This window comes from Papaver somniferum, chromosome 6, assembly GCF_003573695.1.
Source record: "Papaver somniferum cultivar HN1 chromosome 6, ASM357369v1, whole genome shotgun sequence".
Taxonomy (NCBI): domain Eukaryota; kingdom Viridiplantae; phylum Streptophyta; class Magnoliopsida; order Ranunculales; family Papaveraceae; genus Papaver; species Papaver somniferum.
This window is the reverse complement of record NC_039363.1, coordinates 98,130,351-98,153,072: the sequence shown is the minus strand read 5'-3', so window position 1 is coordinate 98,153,072 and position 22,722 is coordinate 98,130,351. Positions and strand designations below refer to the sequence as shown.

Sequence of the window (22,722 nt, the reverse complement as noted above, 5' to 3'; positions counted from 1 at the left end):
CATGCTGAAGTTTTTATGACTTTGGATAGAAGGCTAGCTCAGAGAGCTAAGGAGAGATGGATAAAAGATGGTGAAGCTAATTCAAGTTATCTGCATCAGCTAGCTTCTTTCAAGTATAAGCAAAACAATATATATCAACTGTTTAAAAATTGAAGGTAATCTTTGTTTTGATAAGAAAAAAATAGCTGATGAGACAAAAAGTTTTTACTCTTCATTGTTCTCTGAGAATTTTAAAGTTAGGACTTCTTTTGAAAACCTGGATATCCCTCTTTTATCAGTTAGTGAAAGTATAAATCTTGAGAAGCCTTTTACTGAAGAAGAAGTTAAAAGTGTAATTGATAATTTTGGTACCAACAAAAGTCCAGGTCCAGATGGTTTCACTATGGAATTTTACAAGTGTGGTTGGGAGGTGCTTAAAGAAGATTTCATGAAAGTGGTGAAGGAATTTGAAAGTACTAGAAGTATGGATTGGAGGGTAAACTGCACTAACATCACATTAATTCCTAAGTGTAATGGTGCAGTTTCTTTGCATAATTTCAGACCAATAAGCCTCATTGGGAGTATTTATAAAATTGTCTCAAAGCTTCTTGCTAAAAGACTAAAGGTAGTACTCCCTTATTTGATTTCTGAATTTCAAGGAGCTTTTGTGCAGGGAAGACAGATTCATGATGACATTTTGATTGCATCTAAGCTGATAGATTCAAAATTAAGGGAGATGGGAACTGGTTCGATTTGTAAAGTGGATTTTGAGAAGGCTTTTGACAATATTAATTGGGGTTGTGTGGATATAGTTCTTTCTAGATTTGGTTTTGCATTAAATGGTGCATCACAACTCCAAGATTTGCTATTTTTCTCAAAAGGGAAGTCACTGATTTATTCAAAAGTCAAAAGGGTATTAGGCAGGGAGATCCAATCTCTCATTTCCTCTTCATTATGGTAGCTGAGGTGTTTTCTTTAATGTTCAAAAAAGCAGCAGATCAAGGTCTTATTTCTGGTTTCAAAGTTGCTCAACAAGGTATTGAAATTACACATTTGCAATTTGCAGATGATTTAATTGTTTTCCTTGAAGATAATGAGTTTCAGATCAACAATCTAAAGAGCATCTTATTGGATTTTGAAACCATTTCTGGTTTGAAGGTCAATTTCAGAAAAAACACAATTGTAGGTTTGGGAAAAATGCATAATGGGGAGGTTTATGCTGAGTTATTTGGTTGTTCCTTAACTGATTTTCCTTTGAACTACCTTGGAATTCCTATGGGTAGCAAGTCCAAATGTAAAGGTGCGTGGAATGATATAATTCAGAAGTTTCACAAGAAGTTAGGAGATTGGAGGAGAACTTATCTTTCTAAGGGTCAAAGAGTGATTCTGATTCAAAGTGTTCTAGCCAGTTTGCCTGTGTATTATCTCACTTTGTTTCAAATGCCAATTAGTGTGGTTAAGGAGCTAGAGAAGAGTATGAGAAACTTCTTATGTGGTTCTTCTGTTAATGTTAAAAAAAGGAGCTGGGTATCTTGGTCTAGAGTGAATCTTCCAAAGGAAAGAGGAGGTATAGGGATAAAAAAGTTGAAATTGGTGAACAAAGCTCTGTATTCAAAATGGATATGGAGGTATGAGAGTGAGAGAAATGCTTTGTGGAGAAGAATTATTAACCAAAAATATGGAGGGGTAGCTGAAGCTTTGTTTCCTAATCAGACAAACAAATCAGTTTGTTTTAACTTGTGGTCTGGAATTTTGAAGGCAAGAGACTTTGTTAAAACAGGGTCTTCTGTGGTAGTGGGAGATGGTATAAAGATTTATTTTTTGGATGATGTCTGGGTGGGAGAGCATTCTTTAAAAACTTTATTTCCCTCTTTGTTTAATTTTTGAAAGAAGAAAAATGCAGTCATTAAGGATTGCATCTCAGCTGAAGGGGCTTGGAATCTAAACTTTTCAAAAGTTTTGTCAGAAACTGAAATGCCAGAGATTGTTAATCTGTTGGAAGTGATTGGGGATCCTGCAGATGGGCTTAATATGGTGGTGGCAGAAGATGACATGCTTTAGATGTATGGTAAGGGGAGAGGCTTTTCTGTGGCTAGTGCTTATGAGGCATTGGAGACTGAGGGTTTACTTGCTTTTCGAGATAAACATTTGTGGAATCCTAAAATTCATTTGAAGGTAGCTTTTCTGATATGGTGTCTATGCTATGATGGTGCTCCAACAAATAATTATATGTACACTGCAGGTTTAGCTCAAGATTCAAATTGTTTACTCTGTGGCAGTCACACCGAGACTAATTCTCATCTGTTCCTGCATTGTGACATTACTTCTGCTGTGTGGGATTACTTTCTGAAGAGTTTTGGAGTTGTTTGGGTTCATTGTAGTGATGTTAGAAGAACTTTATGGGATTGGCGCAATAAAAAAAGCTGAAACAGAATCAAGAGATTATGAAGCTATTTGCCGTTTGCAATCTGATGGTGCATCTGGAAGGAGCGCAACAACATGTTATATAATAATATGGAGAAGAATAATGAGCAGATCATAACTGAAGTTAAGTGTTTGTTGTTCAATTGGACAATGAACACAGATATTTTTCAAAATTATGGTTTGTCTATGCTTTTATGTAATTGGGATGCTCTAACGCAAGATTCCATGTAACTTTCTAAGCTTGGTCACATCTTGGTGACTGAGTTTTTCTTTTATAAAATTTGCACTTTCAAGTAAAAAAAAAAATGTTTTGTTTTGTTTTCGGGTTCATGCTTCTCAATTCATAACTATCGCATCAAAATGTTGACAAGGATACAACAGGTTGAGCATTTACCATGGCAAGTTGGAGTATTAAGAGGAGGATTTCTAGATGAAGAAGTTCTAGATAAACGAATCACAAGTACAGAAAGACTTACCTAAAGCTAGCTTAACTTGTGGGTAAGAAATAAGAATACCATGCTGAACCTGTATCCTTAACAAATATCTCATTATCATCCCAATCTTTGAAATATTCAAGAAAATGAAAAATTTGACATCTGTTGCATCAGATTGTCCCAAAGTAACAAATGCAAGTTCAAATTTTGCTCTAGTTGACCGTCTCGACGGATTCGACTGGAATAGTACAGATATGACCAAATATTCGCTGGTAACGACGGGACAACCTCTCTCTATTTACGACCATTAGAGGCAAGTCTGATGGCAGCTATCTTCATTTTTATAGTTACTAAATTAGAATGATGACTAGTGTAGCAGTACCACTGCAGTTCATAATTGTCAAACATTTCATTCTCCTGAATTATATGTTCAAATCATAGTAGGTGGATGATTTAAATGCCAAAATCAAAACCAAATTTAATGCTGAAAAATTATGTTATGAGCCGATTTGCAAGACTTTGCCTGTTTCTCCACAGACATTTCTACTTCAGCTTACTTGAGCTTAACAATTTAAAGCTCCGGTTACTTTGAGATCAGCAGGAACGAATGTTACATAAGAATGGCTGATAGTTCGCCACCTCAGCACTGTAGAGATAGCTGAAGAAAAGAGATCCGAACAAAGAATGCTCGTTTCATGCACCATCTTTTAGTATTAAAAATTTAAAACTAAAACAGATCCCATCCTTTTAGCTTAAAAATCCCATGTCTTTCTCCTCATTTTGGTTATACCCATGAGCCCTGACTTGCAGAAATCTGTAATCCTACCACTAATAAAGAATCTAGACCAGTTGCCAGTTTAAAAAATTTTACACTCCAATCCAGAAATGCATCAGTGGTAGTGTATAGACAGGTATTTCCGTATTGGGAATAATGCAATATTAGTTTAACATATCTGTCAGATCAAATGACCTTTGAAAGTCAAGATTGCACTTGCAACTTGCCACTGGTAAGAGAAGAGAAAGAGAGTTCAAAGTCAAATCTTAGAGTTATCCGTGCCTGCTAGTTGCAAGAAAAATCATATTCTTTCCCTCACTCTCTCACTAATTCTATGCTAACCTTCTTCTGCACCACCATCCTCATCCAAGCTACATCATTTGATCGTAATTTCAAACCGAGAAATGGAGTAGTACAGATTGCACTATGTTTCTGCAACTCTTGTGTTTATTGCAGCTACTCTTATTAACTGTAGCATCGTCGTCATCATCATCAGTTGCTCCATTCTTCAAGGCAAAAGCAGGTTGTGATGCAAAATGCGGAAACATTTCAATTCCCTACCCTTTTGGGATAATAAAGCCAAATGGGGATGAGTGCTCTGTCGACGGAGTTGGGTATGGTTACCGGATTACCTGCAATACTTCATTTCAGCCTCCCAAACCTTTCATAGACAGAGGTAATGTGGAAATCAGAGAGATATCAGAAACTGAAATTCGCATTAGAAACACGCTAGCGACTTTATGTTACAACAAATTCGGCAACATAACACTCGATCTGGGTTTGGCCAGCATTGATGTCAGTCCGACTCCTTTTACATTATCTAATACCAAAAACATGTTCTTTGGAATTGGGTGCAAGACTTACGCATCTTTAGATGGGCCTGACTTACATAACTACTCAAGCGTGTGTTCTTCATCTTGTCAGAGTAGGGAAAGTGTGGTATCTGGGGCTTGCTTTGGCAACGGGTGCTGCCAGAGTACAATCCCCAAGGGGCTAAAGAGGTTTCGAGTTTCACTCTTGGCAGGACAGCCTGAGAACATGTCGGATATCTCATCTTTTGATCCTTGTAGTTATGCTTTTATTGGTGAGCAAGATCGGTATACGTTCAATGCATCGGATGTTTTGGAAGGGAATATGTTCACAAGCAAAGGAAAAGATGTACATATAGTGCTAGATTGGGCCATAGGAAATAAGAATTGTGAAGAATCACAAAAAAACTTGACTAATTTTGCATGCCAAGCGAATACTTACTGCACAAATTCCGAAAACAATCTCGGATACCGCTGCATTTGCAATGATGGATACCTGGGGAACCCTTATCTTAGTCCTGGATGCGAAGGTATGTGACTTTAAAAAATTCCTGCATCATTGGTCTACAAAATTATTAGCAAAGCTAAATATTGAATACTCTTTTCTTGCATCTATAAAATAAGCAGAAAGCATCATTAGTTGCATCAAGAAGATATAAAGAAACTGGCGGTGTGCTTTGATAATTGACATTATCTCCCATACTTACTATAATTTTATCAATTGGACATTTCAATATGTAGTCACTGATACACATACTTGTTGCAATTTTACCTTTTAGTGACAGTATTGCCTGAAACAAACGCCAACGAATTAAGTAGTTTCAACTGTCTAGTTTCTCGCAAGGATGACACTAAACACAAGCTCTGACTAGCGATATACTCGTAAGGACGACACTAAACACAAGCTTTGACTAGTGATATAGTTATGACAACAACTATAAATTTTTATTGGTATACAAATGCAATCCATTTTCTTCCAATGCAACTGCAGAACTGAAAGTGTCCGAATACATTTGAAACAGACATAAACGAGTGCGAGGATCAATACAACAGTCCCTGTGTAGGAACTTGCACGAATACCATGGGAAGTTACAAATGTTCCTGTCCAAAAGGGAGCCATGGAGATGGGAGGAGAGGCGGAAGTGGTTGCTTTCAAAACAATCAAGCATTTCCAGTATTTAAGATATGTCTCGGTAAAATCTTCCCCACCTACTAAAATCCAATCATTAACAATTCTTCACCCTCAGAATTATAATATATGACCAACATGATCCAATTTAACAAAAAATTAAACTGAACATGTGTTGATGCAGGTGTCGGTATAGGGTTCTTACTTTTAGCTATTGGTAGTTCTTGGTTATACTTCAGTATGAGGAAGAGAAACGAAATCCTGCTCAAGGCTAATTTTTTTCATAAGAATGGAGGTTTACTTTTAGAACAACAGATATCTTCACAGGAAAGTAGTGGAGAGTCATTGGCAAAGATCTTCACAGCAGACGAGCTAAAAGTGGCAACCCAAAATTACGATGAGAAACTAATCCTAGGCCGTGGAGGTCATGGTATAGTTTACAAAGGAACTTTATCTGATAATCGTGTTGTGGCCATTAAGAAATCAAAAATATCTGATGAAAATCAAATTGAAGAATTCATCAACGAACTTGTTATCTTAACTCAGGTTAATCATCGAAATGTTGTGAAGATCTTGGGATGTTGTTTAGAGACAGAAGTGCCCTTACTTGTCTATGAATACGTTTCTAATGGCACCCTCTCACAACACATCCATACAAGAAAGGATGGTACGTCCCCATCCATATCTTGGGAAAGTCGGTTGAGGATTGCGGCTGAAACTGCAGGTGCAGTTGCATACTTACACTCTGCAGCTTGTATACCAATTATTCACAGAGATATCAAATCTGCAAATGTACTGTTGGATGAAAGTTACACTGCAAAAGTTGCTGATTTCGGAGCATCAAGGTTAAATCCATTGGATCTAAACGAAAAAGACACTTGTTCAAGGGACCTTTGGGTATCTGGATCCAGAATACTATCGATCTGGCCAGTTGACAGGCAAAAGCGATGTTTACAGTTTTGGTGTTGTTCTAGTAGAACTTTTAACAGGAGAAAGGCCCATTTCTTTGGCTAGGCCAGAAGAAAAACACAATTTTGCTATCTATTTTCATTCTTTGGTTACAGAGAATGATATCTTTGAAACTCTCGAGGCTCGAGTGGCAACTGAAGGGAAACGAGAACAAGTTCTTGCAGTTGCTATGCTTGCAAAGAGATGCCTTAATTTGAGAGGTGAAGATAGGCCTACAATGAAACAAGTGGCTATGGAGCTAGAAAGTTTGAGAAAATCAGAGTCGTCATCAACACACCAATCAATACAGGATCATTATCTTAGGCACAATGCAGAGCAAGCAAGAATGGTACCAGAGTCAACCGACCTATATACTGTACCAAGCTCTTATTCTATTATCAACTCTGACCAGTACAGTGTGGAGAGGGATACGAGAATGTCGTTAAACCCGCAATGAATGTATAATTTCTTAAGCATAAGAATGGGATGTAGCAGTAGCTATATGCATCCAAAATAACGTGTTTGAATATCTATTGCAGTTGTACAGTTTTGTGTTAAGCCAAACTATCAATCAACTGAACACCAAACAAACAAAATTTGACCCAACAGACCCTTATACTATGCTAATGTTCAAACACTAAACCCTGTTAGACAAGGAAGAGGGTCTGAAACATCATTAAAAATTTGGGTATTGGATTAATTTTGGTACTGGGTTCATAGGAGTAACTGCTTTTAACTTTGGTCTTATCAATTGAAAATCTGGAATAAAGATTATCTAAGTCAACCTAACAAAGTAAACATAATAGTAGAAGAAGCCTATTATTGGGGCTTCACATTCCAATAGAGGGGCTTCACATGGATTCCTAGTGACTGAAAAGTTGGCTACGGGGTGTCTTGATGTCATTGCAAATGTCTAAGTTACCCTCCAACTAAAATAAAAATCAAAAAAACCTAATTCTAATCAAAAATCTGTTTTTTTTGTCTTCTAAAAATAAGTAAATCAGAATTAGTGAAGCCCCTCTATTGGAATGTGACGCCCCAATAATAGGCTTCTTGTAGAAACCTGCCATATTAATGGCTAAGTTGAAATTTTAGGCAATTGTTTTAATTCATAATTCTCGTGATGCGCTATGAACAGTTTAGATGATAAGGATGAATCTGGATCCTGGTTCGTGAACATTAAACATTTCATCATGGTTTCCTACAAACTAAAAAGTATGTATTTGATAATTGTAGTTGGATGATTCAAGTCAAAGATAAAAAAGATAAATCTAATGTTGAAAATTCCATATAGTTGTTGAAAAGAAGACTTTTATGAACTATTTTGAACAGCAGCAAAAAATTCCATATAATTTAAGAACCAGATATCACCTGGAGATATGGGCCTGTTTTTCTCCACCATTATCCATGTTCAAACGTCCCAATTCTCATCTTTCTGACTTTCACTTATAAATTGAGCTGTCAAGGACAAAGCAGGTTAATAACTACACTAACAATTGTAACTTGTGAGTAGGCTGCTACTGCAAACTATATGTACAAAGAATAAACTTAATAGAAAAATGGCAGTAGTTGGCGTAAACAGATACTAAGAATAATGTGATATTTGTTTTATATATCTGTGTCATCAAGTGGCCTCTCCAAATCAAGGTTGCAACTGGAAGGGGAGAGAAGAATAATTCAAAGTCAAATGCTCTACTTATCAATACCAATTAAATTACTAATTTCACAAGTATTGTATTCCCTCCCTCCTATCTCTGTCTCACTAATTCTAATTTCTGAGCCAACCTTTTCTCCAAAATCATTTTCAATCATTTGATAACCTCATGCCAAGATCAGATTGCAATATGTTTCTGCAACTCTTGTGTTTCTTGCAACTGTTTGTTTTCACCCTTGCATCATCATCTTCAACCCCTCCATTCTTCAGGGCAAAAGAAGGATGCGATGCAAAATGTGGTAACATTTCAATTCCCTACCCGTTTGGGATAATAACACCAAACGGGTCTGGGTGCTCCATTGATGGTGCTGGGATTGGTTATGGACTTACCTGCAACACTTCATTTCAACCTCCCAAGCTTTTCATAGGCACGGGTAATGTTGAAATCATAGATATATCAGAAACCGAAATTCGCATCAAAAACACGCCAGCTATCTTATGTCACAATAAATCAGGTAACGTATCATTCGACAGATCCAGGGCCTATATAAACATCAGCGGGACTCCATTTACATTCTCTTACACCGAAAACATGTTTTTTGCTATTGGGTGTAACACATATGCATCTATATTTGGACCTAACCTACAAGATTACTCAAGCTCATGTTCTTCAGAGTGTGATAACAGGCAAAGTGTGGTGGATGGATCTTGCTTTGGCAAAGGGTGTTGCCAGAGTACCATCCCCAAGGGGCTAAATAGGTATGAAACTATGCTCTTGGTATACAAGCCGCAGAACATTTCTGCAACTTCATCTTTTGATCCTTGTAGTTACGGTTTCGTAGCTGAGCAAGATCGCTACACGTTCAATGCATCAGATATCTTGGATGGAAGTAATTTCATAAACAAAGGAGAAGATATACCTATGGTGCTTGATTGGGCCATTGGGAATAAGACTTGTGAAGAAGCAAAGAAAGATTTGACCAATTTTGCATGCCAAGAAAAGAGTTATTGCATCAATTCAGACAACAATCCAGGATATCGTTGCACTTGCAGCGATGGATATTTGGGGAACCCATATCTCAGTCCTGGATGCCAAGGTACGTGAATCAATCGTCTATGAAAAGTATTGACAAAGCAAAATATTAAATACTACTTGTTGCATTTGTTTAGAAAGCAGAAAAACATATCTAGTTGCATCAAGAAGATACAAAAAAAATTAAGTAACTGATTTCATTTCATTAAAATGCGCATTACCATCTCTTGTCGAACTACGAAATCATATAAAGTTATTCCATTAAATATCTATTTCCAATAACCCCACAAAATTGTTTACCTAACAATCTAAAAGATGATTTTTTATATTGGTCAACTCAGTAGATATTCACCAGGCCACAAACAAAGAGTGTTTACCTACACATACAACGTTGAACTAAGTGGTTTTAACTAATATAAATATATAAGAATGTATTCTATCTTTAGGATGAACCCAAACAACCCGCGGTTAGTGAATAGATATTGACCACAACAGATACGTGTTTATGAAATATAAAACTACAATGTCTTTTCTTTGCAACTATGGAGCTGATGCTATTCCACTATATCTGAAACAGACATAAACGAGTGTGAGGCTCAAAGTCCTTGTGTAGGAATTTGCACAAACACCATGGGAAGTTACATATGTTCTTGTCCGGAAGGAAGTCGGGGTAATGGGACAAGAGGAGGGAGTGGTTGCTTTCAAAACAATCAAAAGTTTCCAGTGCTTAAGATCTCTCTCGGTAAAACCTCTCTCTTGGTTGCACGTTAATTCACTTTATGATACAATGCTATATGTTTTAGTTAGCTGATATTAGACTGAACCAATGTTGATGCAGGTATTGCTTTAGGATTTTTCTTTCTAATTATCGGTACTTCTTGGTTATACTTCAGTATGAGGAAGAGAAACCAAATCCTGCGCAAAGCTAAATTCTTTCAAAAGAATGGAGGTTTACTTTTAAAGCAACAAATATCTTCACAGGAGAGTAGTGGAGAGTCCTCAGCAAAGATTTTTACAGCAGAAGAGCTAAAATTAGCAACCAAAAATTATGATGAAAAATTGATCCTCGGGCGTGGAGGTCATGGTATAGTTTACAAGGGAACTTTGTCTGATAATCGTATTGTGGCCATTAAGAAGTCTAAAATAGCCGATGAGAGTCAAATTGAAGAATTCATCAACGAGCTTGTTATCTTAACTCAGGTTAACCATCGAAATGTTGTGAAGATTTTGGGATGCTGTTTGGAGACTGAAGTACCTTTACTTGTCTATGAATACGTTTCAAATGGCACCCTCTCACAACATATCCATACAAGCAAGGATGGTATTTCTTCATCTATTTCTTGGGAAAGTCGGTTGAGGATTGCGGCCGAAACTGCAGGAGCTGTTGCGTACTTACACTCTGCAGCTTCTGTACCGATTATTCACAGAGATATCAAATCTGCGAATGTACTGTTGGATGAAAACTACACTGCAAAAGTTGCTGACTTTGGAGCATCAAGATTAAATCCTTTGGATCAAAACGAAATAGACACACTTGTTCAAGGAACCCTAGGATATTTGGATCCTGAATACCATCATTCTGGCCAGTTGACAGGTAAAAGTGACGTTTATAGTTTTGGTGTCGTTCTTGTAGAACTCCTAACAGGAGAGAAACCTATTTCTTTGGAGAGATCTGAAGAACAACGTAATATGGCATCATATTTCATTTCACTGATGAAAGGAAACAATGTGCTCCATGTTCTTGAGACTCGGGTATTGGCTGAAGGGAATCGAGAGCAAGTCCTTGCAGTTGCAAAACTTGCAAAGAGATGCCTCAGCTTGAAGAGTGAAGATAGGCCTACAATGAAACAAGTTGCTATGGAGCTAGAAAGTTTGAGAAAATCGCCATCATCAACACACACATTAATGCAGGATCACTACCGTAAACACAATGAAGGGCGAACATATTCAACATCTGAGCCAACAGATTTATATAAGGTACCAATAAGCCACTACTCAGTCGGTGATACAGATCAGTTTAGTACAGAGAGAGATATGACTATGTCATTTACTCCAAGATGATTGTCTAATTCACCTACACTGCCATGTGGTTATATTTACCTATTGGCATCTGAAATTGCCAAATCTGACATTTTCACTAAGCAAATGTTTCCAAATTGCTAGACACAACAATCATATTGTGAATCAATTGTTTTGGTACAAATACCTTGTATTGTGGATGTTCTAGAGTGTAGATGTTTCAGCAAGTCTATTTAAGAACAACGATATCACCAAATATTCCTCTATCGCCGTTAATGCCTTCACAAATGAATCAATATGAGTCCTAAAAACTTACTCTCAGTATTAGGTTTCTCTAATTAGACATGGATTTCGACTCATAACTACTCAATTAAGAATTTGAGAATCCCAATACGACTATGATAAAATCTAAATTTCAAGATTCAATAATGGCAGAAAATGTTGGTATAAAAGAAAGAGAATTACCTGAAGATGCGCCCTCCCTCCTCGATTCCTAATCCTCCATGGCCTTTTAGTTGAGGTAATCTCATGATTCTCATCCACATCGCTCTCGACCATTAACCCCGGTGAGAACTCTGTAGTCTTTACCGCCTGTCTAGAAGAAAGAAAGAAGTTACCCTCCATACCCATATATCAGCCTAATACGTGACTACAACTAAACCTCACCTTAATTTGCGGAAAGTTGTGGTTTGAACTTTGAACTTTCTATGCATCAAGCAGTTTGCATTAGGGACTTGTTCCGAAGCAATTGACAAATTCCACATTTCCACTAGTGGTGACATGCGCTAATGGGGATACCAGTTTGTTTGGGATGATTATTTTGTCTTATATTGATTTTGGTACACCCCTAAACAAACTAGTACATCAGCCATGCTACAAACACCTAAAGGATTTTGACTGCAGTAGGTTTTTATTAATGTGGGCTCTCTGGACAGATAAATGGCAAGAAAGCTAATTGAGTGGCATCTTCAATTCTTAACAAGTTAGTAAGCAACTGGCAACAGATGAACAATTAATGATAAAAACAAAAACAAAAAAACAAACAAACAGAAGAACAATTCAGTTCAATGCAGCTTCTAGTAATTTTTTAAATTCCTATTTTCTATGATTTGCTCTGTTGATAAGGATCACATATACAGAATTATCCCATAGACGTGTTATCAATCTACCAACCAGTTTTGATTGTTCCTACTACGACAAACCAACAAAAACATAGATTGTATCATGTCCAGAGATTGAGCTGTCAACGACAAGGCAGCTAACTAAACCAACATTTAAGTAAGGTATCATACGAAAACGGAAGTCAAAACAAGCCACTTCAGTGTTTAGGCTGAAAGGGTGGGGGGATTGCTTGTGTCTTAATTTAAAAAATATGATGCTGCTGCGCATTTATATATCTACAAAGAATAACCTAATAGGAAAAAATAGCAGTAGTAGGCGTAAACAAATAATAAGAATAATGTGATATTGTTTATATATATATATATATATGTCTGATCAAGGGGCCTCTCCAAGTCAAGGTTCAACTGGTATGAGAAGAGAAGAACAATTCAAAGTCAATTCCACTACCTATCATTACTAATTAAATTGCTAATTTCACATAAACAAATATATTCTCTCTCTCACTAATAATTCTACGCCAGCCTTGTTCTCCAGAATCACATTACTCCCTCCACTAAGTCAAACTGCAGCCCTATATTGATGTAGCATGTAGCAACCTTCTCCTTCACCAAAATTGATCAACTACTCTTTGATAACCAACAGCCAAGAAACATAATACCGATTGCATTATGCTTCTGCAGCTCTTGTATCTCGTGCAACTCTGTTTTTTAACCCTAGCATCGTCATCATCATCATCATCATCCGTTTCTCCATTCTTCAAGGCAAAAACAGGTTGTGATGCCAAATGTGGCAATGTTTCAATTCCCTATCCGTTTGGAATAATTAATCCAAACGGGAATGGTTGCTCAATTGGGGGAACAGGGTTTGATTACAGAATTACTTGCAATACTTCTTTCAACCCTCCCAAGCCCTTCCTAGATACAGGTAATGTTGAAGTCATAGATATATCAGAAACCACAATTCGCACTAAAAACACGCTATCTACCTTATGTTACAACAAATTGGGTAACATTACACTCGATCTATCAGTGGCCACAATCGACGTCAGTAGGACTCCATTTACATTTCATATACCGAAAACATGTTCTTTGCGATTGGGTGCAACACATATGCAACTATATATGGGCCAGACTTAAAAAATTACTCAAGCACATGTTCTTCAGAGTGTAATAGCAGGGAAAATGTGATGGATGGGTCTTGCTTTGGCAAAGGGTGTTGCCAGAGTACCATCCCCAAGGGGCTAAAAAGGTATGAAACTAGGGTCTCGAAATACACATCGCAGAACAATTCTGCAACTTTTGATCCTTGTAGTTATGATTTTATAGCTGAGAAAGATCATTACACGTTCAATGCATCAGATATTTTGAATGGAACTAATTTCAGAAGCAAGGGAGAAGAGGTACCTATTGTGCTTGATTGGGCCATTAGGAACAAGACTTGTGAAGATGCAAAAAAAGATACGACCAATTTTGCATGCCAAGAAAATAGTTATTGCATCACTTCTGACAGCAATCCTGGATATCGTTGCACTTGCAACAATGGATATGCGGGTAACCCTTATCTCAGTCCTGGATGCCAAGGTATGTAAAATAACAATTCAGGCCTGCATCATTGCATTGGCAAAGCTAAATATGGAATACTCTTTTGTTGCATTTGTATAGAAAGCAGAAAGCATATTTTAATTGTCTCAATTTGATACAGAAAAATAAAGCAACTGGAATGCCCATAAATCACCACCTCACATCAAACTAAAAAGTCAGTGTTATTGTGTAAAGCCAGTAACCCCATGTAAATAGTTCACCCACCGATCTAAAAGATGACTTTACATATTGGTCGAATCGATAAATCTTCGGCAATACACATACATAGGGTCTTGCGCTATGCATACACCACCAGGGTGAGTAGCTTTAACCATGTCTCCTTTATATAGCGTGAGCATATGTTCTCACTTTAGGAAGAACTTAAACATAATCTTGCTAGTAAACAGATATATGACAACGATAGTATAAGTCTAGAGATATATAAGCAATATTATTTCTTGTAATGCGATTGTGGAGCTGATACTAGTCACACATATTTGAAACAGACATAAATGAATGTGAGGCTCAGAATCCTTGTGTACGAATTTGCACCAACACCATCGGAAGTTATAAATATTCTTGTCCGGAAGGAAGTCGTGGTGATGGGTTAAGAGGTGGGAGTGGTTGCTTTCACAACAATCAAGAGTTTCCAGTGCTTAAGATCTCTCTCGGTAAAACCTATTTCTTGGTTGCACACTAATCAGTTTATGCTACAATGCTGTATGTTTTAGTTATCTGATATTAGACTGAACCAATGTTGATGCAGGTATTGCTTTAGGCTTTTTCTTTCTAATTATCGGCAGTTCTTGGTTATACTTCAGTATGAGGAAAAGAAACCAAATCCTGCGCAAGGCTAAATTCTTTCAAAAGAATGGAGGTTTACTTTTAAAGCAACAAATATCTTCACATGAGAGTAGTGGAGAGTCCTCAGCAAAGATTTTTACAGCAGAAGAGCTAAAATTAGCAACCAAAAATTATGATGAAAAACTGATCCTCGGCCGTGGAGGTCATGGTATAGTTTTCAAAGGAACTTTATCTGATGACCGTATTGTGGCTATTAAGAAATCAAAAATAGCTGACGCAAATCAAATTGAAGAATTCATCAATGAGCTTGTTATCTTAACTCAGGTTAACCATCGAAACGTTGTGAAGATCTTGGGTTGCTGTTTAGAGACAGAAGTGCCGTTACTGGTCTATGAATATGTTTCTAATGGCACCCTCTCACAACATATCCATACAAGAAATGATGGTATGTCTTCATCCATTTCTTGGGAAAGTCGGTTGAGGATTGCAGCCGAAAGTGCAGCTGCAGTTGCATACTTACACTCTGCAGCTACTACACCGATTATTCATAGAGATATCAAATCTGCTAATATACTGTTGGATGAAAACTACACTGCAAAAGTTGCTGATTTCGGAGCATCAAGGTTAAATCCGTTGGATCAAAACGAAATAGACACACTTGTTCAAGGAACCTTAGGATATTTGGATCCAGAATACCATCATTGCCAGTTGACAGGTAAAAGCGATGTTTATATTTTTATTGTAGTCCTTGTAGAACTTCTAACAGGAGAAAAACCTATTTCTTTGGAGAGATCCGCAGAACAACGTAATATCGCATCATATTTCATTTCATTAACGAAAGGAAACAATGTGCTCCATGTTCTTGAGACTCGTGTAGTGGCAGAAGGGAACCGAGAGCAAGTCCTTGCAGTTGCAAAACTTGCAAAGAGATGCCTCAGTTTGAAGAGTGAAGCTAGGCCTACGATGAAAGAAGTTTCTATGGAGCTAGAAAGTTTGAAAAAATCGTCATCATCAACACACGCATCATTTCAGGATCACTACAGTAAACACAATGAAGAGGAACATATTCAACATCTGAGCCAACAGATCTATATACAGTACCAATAAGCCTCTACCCAGCCGGTGATTCAGATCAGTTTAGCACTGAGAGAGATATGACTATGTCATTTACTCCACGATGATTTTACCTATTGCCATCTGAAATTGCCAAATTTGGCATTCTCACTATAAGCAAATGTTTTTCCTGAATCAATTGTTTTAGTACAAACACCTTGTATTGTGGATGTTTGTTGGGATACCGACATCACTATTATCTTTCCTTATTGCTATAGGTTATTACTTTCCTAGTTTAATTCTATTCCTTAAAGATTGCTGTTGCTTTTCTTTAGTGTTCTTATTTTTAGAAGTCAGTAACACTATATATACTCATCTCTAGAGTTGTGTAAGACATTCAATCCAGATTAATCAGTTACGTTTCTTTAAAATTGGTGGCTAATCCCCAACTCAAAGGATTTTTATCATTAGGGTTCTATTAATTGGTGCTGAATCCTATCATCTGGTATCAGAGCGAGGTTTGGTTTTCACCTTCAAATTTTTTTTTTCTTTATTTCCAAACAATGAAAGTTCAAGATTTGAGTAACCATGTTATAGGGTTAACTGACAAACTTGAAAAAGTAATTGAAGACATGAAACAAGATCGTATAACCTCAGATACAAAACTAGAAACCCTCTTCACAAAGCTTACAACCAGTATCAATGGTCTTGCAACTATTTTTAGTGAATCAGGAAAATTTTCTGGTAATGGTCACGCACACAGTAAGGGTCCCTTAATTCAAGATGGTTCTTCTGGTTCTGGTTTCATGATTCGTGCAGGCACAATAAATTTGAAGTTTCCTGTGTTTGACGGAGATGATGCTGAAGGATGGATTTTTCAGGCTGAACAATACTACACTCTTCATGATGTACCTGATGCTCAAAGGATACCATTGGCTGCTGTTCACTTCAAAGGAGATGCAAATTCATGGTACCGTTGGATCAAAGACACTCTTGTAGCACCAACATGGGAACAATTCTCTTCTAAACTTCGTTCTAGATTTGGATCTCGAAAGCATATTGATCCCTGCAGCTCTTTATCTAAATTATCACAACAAAGTACCGTCCGTGAACTCATTACTGAATTTGAAAAGCTACTAAATTTTGTGCATGGTATCCCCGAGGAACATTTGGTTAGTATTTTTATCTCTGCACTTCGCCATGATATTGGTACCAGTGTTCGTTTATTTTTACCCAAGACCCTTTCCGAGGCATTCGACCTAGCTTTAAGACAAGAGGATGCTATTACTGCTACTAAAGCTTTTTCTGCATCAAAACCTTGGATTCGTTCTGTTCAACCCAAGGCATTAGGAACTATAACTTCTCCAAATTCTCAGAAGAATGGTTTACCTCCAGGAGTTAAACGTTTATCATGGATGGAACAAAAGGAACGACGTGAGAAAGGCCTTTGTTTTAACTGCGATAAACTGTATAAACCTGGACATCTTTGTGAGCAGTCTCGTTTGTTATTTTTGGAAGGTGCAGCTGGCGTTACTATTACTGAGCTTGATTGTATTGGTGGTGATGATAAGGAAATCACAGCTGAACAAGATAAGGAGATTGAAACAACTCCTGGAATTTCACTTCATGCTCTTATGGGCTCTCTGTTTCCAAATACAATGCGTATTACGGGTCATATAAAAGGGAAACCAATCACTGTTTTAATTGACTCAGGTTCCACTCATAATTTTCTGCACCCTACAATCGCCAAGCAATGTGGCTATTCTATTCAATCTAATGATGCAGTTATGCGCGTAACGATAGGGGATGGTGGATTTCTTCAAACTAGTGGGTCATGTGATAATGTGTCAATTAAGCTACAGAACTATAGTTTCTCTACTGAATTTTTTCTGTTAGCAATTAGTGGCTGCGACGCCGTCTTAGGTGTTCAGTGGTTACAAACTTTAGGAGCTATAAGTTGGGATTTTAACAAATTACACATGAAATTTTGTGTATCAGGAACTGAATTTATCTTGGTTGGTGACAATTCCCCAACAGTTATGCTTCTAGATCACACTCCTATGCAGCGTCTGATACATCGAGAACAACAAGGCATTTTGTTGCAGCTATCATCTTTACCTACAGACATGGAATCTTCGACTATTTCTCAGGTACCTTCTGAAATTAAAGAATTAATTTTCCATTTTTCAGATGTGTTTGGTTCTCCTACATATCTTCCACCTACACGCTCTCATGACCATCGCATTCCTCTAATTCCAAATTCTGCTCCGGTAAATGTCAGACCCTATAGATACCCTCATTTCCAAAAGGAGGAAATTGAAAAGATTGTTTCAGAATTAAAAAATGCAGGCTTCATACGTCCTAGCACCAGCCCTTATTCTTCACCGGTATTACTAGTACGGAAGAAAGACGGCTCGTGGCGTATGTGCGTTGATTACCGAGCACTAAACAAAATCACTGTGAAGGATAGATTTCCCATTCCTATGGTGGACGAATTACTTGATGAGTTGCATGGTAAGCAAGTTTTCTCCAATGTAGATATGCGTTATGGGTTTCATCAACTTCGTGTCTACGAGCCACATATTCATAAAACGGCATTTCACACACATGATGGCCATTACGAATTTTTGGTAATGCCTTTCGATCTCTCTAATGCTCCAGCAACTTTTCAAAGTTTGATGAATGATATTTTCAGGCCATATCTTCGTAAGTTTGTTCTAGTTTTCTTTGACGATATATTGGTGTACAGTAATTCCATGGCCGAACATATTAAGCATTTGGAACTTGTTTTTGAGACGTTACGTTCTAACAAGTTGTTTTTGAAGGAGTCTAAGTGTGATTTTGCTAAATCATCCATAGGCTATCTTGGTCATATGGTATCTGCTGATGGAGTATCTGTTGAGAATGACAAAATTGCTAGCATCGTCAACTGGCCTACTCCGTTCTCTATTAAGGATCTTAGGGGTTTTTTGGGTTTGGCAGGTTACTATCGAAACTTTGTCAAGGATTACGGGAAAATAAGTGCTCCATTAACTCAGTTATTGAAGCGTAATGCTTTTTCCTGGTCAGAATTAGCTACAAAAGCATTCAAACAACTACAGTCTTCCTTAACAACTACACCAGTATTGGCACTTCCGGATTTTACAAAAGAATTTACCTTAGAGTGTGATGCTTCTGGTAATGGGTTAAGAGCTATTTTAATGCAATCTGGCAGGCCTATTTCTTTTTACAGCAAGCCGTTATCAGGTAAAAATTTAAATCTTTCGGTTTATGATAAGGAAATGCTTGCTATAGTCTCTGCGGTTCAAAAATGGCGACCTTGCTCGGTCGACATTTCAAAATTTATGCAGACCATCGTAGTCTTAAGTACTTCCTAGACCAAAGATTATCTTCAATTGAGCAACAAAAATGGTTGTCCAAACTTTTGGGATACGATTATGAGATTATTTATCGATGTGGTGCTGCAAATAAGGCTGCAGATGCCTTATCCCGTGTTTCTGATGCTCATCTTCTGGCGATCACTGCCCCTATATTTTCTGGCATAAATGATATTATTCGAGAATGTCATCATGACAATGAATTTAGTTTTATTATAGAAGAGTTACGTCGCAACCCAAATTATAAACCACCGTATTCTTATATTGACGGTATTCTCCGTTATAAGGGACGTGTTGTGGTGGTTTCTACTTCTACATGGTGTACTAAACTTCTTCATGAATTTCATGCAACACCTCTTGGTGGACACTCTGGTTTTCTCCGTACCTACAAGCGCCTTCAAAGAAATTTTTACTGGAAGGGAATGAAACGTTCGATAAAAACTTACATTGCTCAATGCGACATTTGTCAGCGTAATAAATCCGAGGTTATTGCTCCTCCAGGACTTCTTCAGCTTTTACCTATTCCAGAAGATGTATGGATGGATATTTCAATGGATTTTATTGACAGATTGCCAACATCTAATCGTAAAACCTCTATACTTGTCGTAGTGGATCGCTTATCCAAATATGCTCATTTCATTGCGATGTCTCATCCGTATACCGCTGCTACTATTGCTGATATCTTTATTCGTGATGTTGTACGTCTCCACGGCATGCCACGGACAATAGTGAGTGACTGTGATCCTATATTTTTGAGTAATTTTTGGGATGCCTATTTCTCTTTACAAGACACTCAATTGTGTAAAAGTTCTGCGTATCATCCTCAAACGGATGGACAAACAAAGGTTACCAACAGAACTTTAGAGAGCTACCTGCGTTGTTTTGCTGGAACAAAACCTCATGAATGGTCTAAATGGTTGCCATGGGAAGAATGGTGGTATAACACGACTTATCACTCAGCAATAAGAATGACTCCTTTTGAAGCTGTTTACAGTCGTCCTCCTCCTACGATTTCAGCCTACCTTCCAGGTTCTACACTGGTTAATGCAGTTGATATTAGCTTAAGAGCTAGGGACCGCACTATACAAATCCTGAAGACCCATTTAAGGGATACACAAGCTAGAATGAAAACTTACGCTGATGCTCATCGTACAGATCGAAGTTTTGCAGTAAATGATTGGGTTTATCTTCGGTTACAACCATATCATCAGGCCACTGTAGCTTCCCAATCATTTTCAAAGCTTTCGCCACGATTTTATGGTCCTTTTCGCATCCTTGAAAAGATTGGACCGGTTGCTTATAAGCTGGAATTGCCATCTACTAGCCGTATTCACCCTGTTTTTCATGTTTCTGCCTTGAAATTGAAAATAGGTTATACTGTTGCTGTTGATGCTAGTCTGCCAACTAATGCTGATAATTTCCAATGAGAACCAGAGGCAATTTTAGATCGTAAGATGTTTAAAAAGAACAACCATGCAGGAACTCGTTGGCTTATCAAGTGGAAAGATCATTCAAAGGAAGAAGCTACTTGGGAGGATGCAGATGATCTCCTTATTCGTTTTCCAGAGTTTGCAGCTTGAGGACAAGTCGTGTTTGAAGGGGGATGGGATGTTGGGATACCGACATCACTATTATCTTTCCTTATTGCTATAGGTTATTACTTTCCTAGTTTAATTCTATTCCTTAAAGATTGCTGTTGCTTTTCTTTAGTGTTCTTATTTTTAGAAGTCAGTAACACTATATATACTCATCTCTAGAGTTGTGTAAGACATTCAATCCAGATTAATCAGTTACGTTTCTTTAAAATTGGTGGCTAATCCCCAACTCAAAGGATTTTTATCATTAGGGTTCTATTAATTGGTGCTGAATCCTATCAATGTTGTAAAGTATAGATGTTTCAGCAAGTGTATTTAAGAATAACAATATCACCAAATATTCCTGTATTGCAGTTAATTCCTTCGCAAATGAATCAATACGAGTCCTAAAAATTTACTGTCAGTATTAGGGTTCTCTAATTAGACATGGATTTCGACTCAATGACTATTCAATTAAGAATTTAAGAATCTCAATACGACTATGATCAAATCCAAAGATTAAATAATGGCAGAAAATATTGGTATAAAAGAAAGACAATCACCTGAAGATGCGCTCATCCTCCTGGATTCCTATGGCCTTTTAGTTAAGGTAATCTCATGATAATCATCGAAATCGCTCTCGCCATTAACCCCGGTGAGAATTCTGTAGTCTGTACTGCCTGTCTAAAGGAATAGAAGTTGTCGTGACTACAACTAAACCTTAATTTGCAGTTGTGGTTTGAAACTTTGAACTTGAAACTTCGCTCATTCTTCTGGGCCTGGGAATTTGTTCTAAAGCATATTCCACTGGTGGAGAAATGCGCTAAAGGGGTATCATGGTGTAACAATCCATTACCAATGAAAGTTCTGTCTTGTATGAAATTTGGTTTGCCCCCAAACAAACTGGTACCTCCATTAGCAGACATTCTGGATTTTGACTGCAGGAGGTTTTTATTATTGTGAGCTCTCTGGACAGATGAATGACAAGAAAGCTAGTTGAGTGGCATCTTGTAAGCAACAGAAGAACAATTCAAAGTCAAATGCAATTTCTAATGATTTTTTAAAATTCCTTTTCTTCTGTTGATAAGGATCACATATACAGAATTATCCCATTTTTGATTGTTCCTAGCACAACAAACCAACAAAAACATAGATGATATATCATGTTTCTGCAACTTTTCTTATACTTTCTGCAGCTATCATGGCTAACTCTAGCAAGCGCAGCATCAGATGTTACATTTTACAGGACAAAGGTGGGGTGTGAATCCAAATGCGGCGACATTTCGGTTCCCTTCCCGTTTGGAATACGTCAAAATGGGATAAATGTTGGTTGTTCTTTTGGTGGAGCTGGGTTCGACTACAGCATTACCTGCAACACTTCCTTCAACCCTCCTAAACTCTTCCTAGGTATTCATGAAGTCATAGATATATCCGAAACCGAAATTCGAATCAAAAACTCGCCATCAATTATATGTTACGACAGTCCATCGGCTGGTGTCACGTCCGACCGATCGGTGGTCCGGATGGATTTTAGTCTGTATCCATTTACAGTATCGTATACGAAGAACATGTTCTTCACTATCGGTTGTAATGTTTTTTCGTCACTGGCAAGTCCTGCACTGAATTACGAAAGGTTCCTGTGTCTATTAAATTGTGAGAGTAAAGAAAGTGTGAAAAACGGAACTTGCACAGGAATTAAAGGGTGTTGCCAGGATGCTATACCCAAAGGGCTTAAGAGCTTCGAGATAAAGGTGATACAAGGCCCGAATCTGAATCCGTCTGTTACCTGGTCTTATAATCCTTGTAATTATGCATTCATTGGTGAGAAAGACCATTATACTTTCCAATTATCGGATATTTTCGACGGTTATAGTTTTGTTAGTAAAGGGAAAGATGTCCCTCTTGTTCTTGACTGGGCGATTGGGAGTTGTTGGAGAAAATGAGTTTTAATTAAAAAGATTTTATGGTCTTGGTATGGTTTGATCTAATGACCTAAGGGTCTAAGGAT

The 22,722-nt window shown here is 37.5% G+C and overlaps 2 protein-coding genes, 1 long non-coding RNA gene and 1 pseudogene across 5 annotated transcripts; 3 read left to right on the top strand and 1 right to left on the bottom strand.

Annotated features, from left to right (window-relative positions):
* Window positions 1-2,040: 2,040 nt before the first annotated feature.
* Window positions 2,041-7,126, top strand: LOC113291180 (annotated as a pseudogene).
* A 1,008-nt stretch (window positions 7,127-8,134) lies between these two features.
* LOC113288527 (putative wall-associated receptor kinase-like 16) lies at window positions 8,135-11,420 on the top strand. Of its 2 annotated transcripts, XM_026537607.1 has the most exons (4): window positions 8,135-8,667; window positions 8,827-9,249; window positions 9,763-9,927; window positions 10,024-11,420. In XM_026537607.1, the coding sequence occupies exons 1-4, from the start codon at window positions 8,322-8,324 to the stop codon at window positions 11,244-11,246; spliced, it is 2,157 nt and encodes a 718-aa protein (XP_026393392.1). In that variant the 5' UTR covers window positions 8,135-8,321; the 3' UTR covers window positions 11,247-11,420. The 2 variants fall into 2 exon arrangements, with proteins under 2 accessions (XP_026393392.1, XP_026393391.1); XM_026537606.1 differs by having other exon boundaries at window positions 8,135-9,249; window positions 10,024-11,418.
* LOC113288529 lies at window positions 8,507-13,863 on the bottom strand. Its single transcript, XR_003330644.1, has 5 exons — window positions 13,730-13,863; window positions 11,871-12,131; window positions 11,670-11,795; window positions 9,073-9,237; window positions 8,507-8,570 (listed from the first exon to the last, which is right to left on the bottom strand). It is a non-coding gene; the product is annotated as an uncharacterized LOC113288529 (long non-coding RNA).
* On the top strand, window positions 12,825-16,004 carry LOC113288528 (wall-associated receptor kinase 2-like). Of its 2 annotated transcripts, XM_026537609.1 has the most exons (4): window positions 12,825-13,906; window positions 14,413-14,577; window positions 14,673-15,425; window positions 15,510-16,004. In XM_026537609.1, the coding sequence occupies exons 1-4, from the start codon at window positions 13,408-13,410 to the stop codon at window positions 15,815-15,817; spliced, it is 1,725 nt and encodes a 574-aa protein (XP_026393394.1). In that variant the 5' UTR covers window positions 12,825-13,407; the 3' UTR covers window positions 15,818-16,004. The 2 variants fall into 2 exon arrangements, with proteins under 2 accessions (XP_026393394.1, XP_026393393.1); XM_026537608.1 differs by having other exon boundaries at window positions 14,673-16,004.
* The last annotated feature ends 6,718 nt before the right edge of the window (window positions 16,005-22,722 follow it).

Excerpts from the sequence above, each read along its gene's own strand:
- LOC113288527 (XM_026537606.1), top strand. The coding sequence starts at position 8,322 with ATGCCAAGATCAGATTGCAATATGTTTCTGCAACTCTTGTGTTTCTTG. Across the intron at positions 9,250-9,762 it reads TCTCAGTCCTGGATGCCAAG|ACATAAACGAGTGTGAGGCT; the intron begins GTACGTGAATCA and ends TATCTGAAACAG. Across the intron at positions 9,928-10,023 it reads AGTGCTTAAGATCTCTCTCG|GTATTGCTTTAGGATTTTTC; the intron begins GTAAAACCTCTC and ends ATGTTGATGCAG.
- LOC113288528 (XM_026537608.1), top strand. The coding sequence starts at position 13,408 with ATGTTCTTTGCGATTGGGTGCAACACATATGCAACTATATATGGGCCA. Across the intron at positions 13,907-14,412 it reads TCTCAGTCCTGGATGCCAAG|ACATAAATGAATGTGAGGCT; the intron begins GTATGTAAAATA and ends TATTTGAAACAG. Across the intron at positions 14,578-14,672 it reads AGTGCTTAAGATCTCTCTCG|GTATTGCTTTAGGCTTTTTC; the intron begins GTAAAACCTATT and ends ATGTTGATGCAG.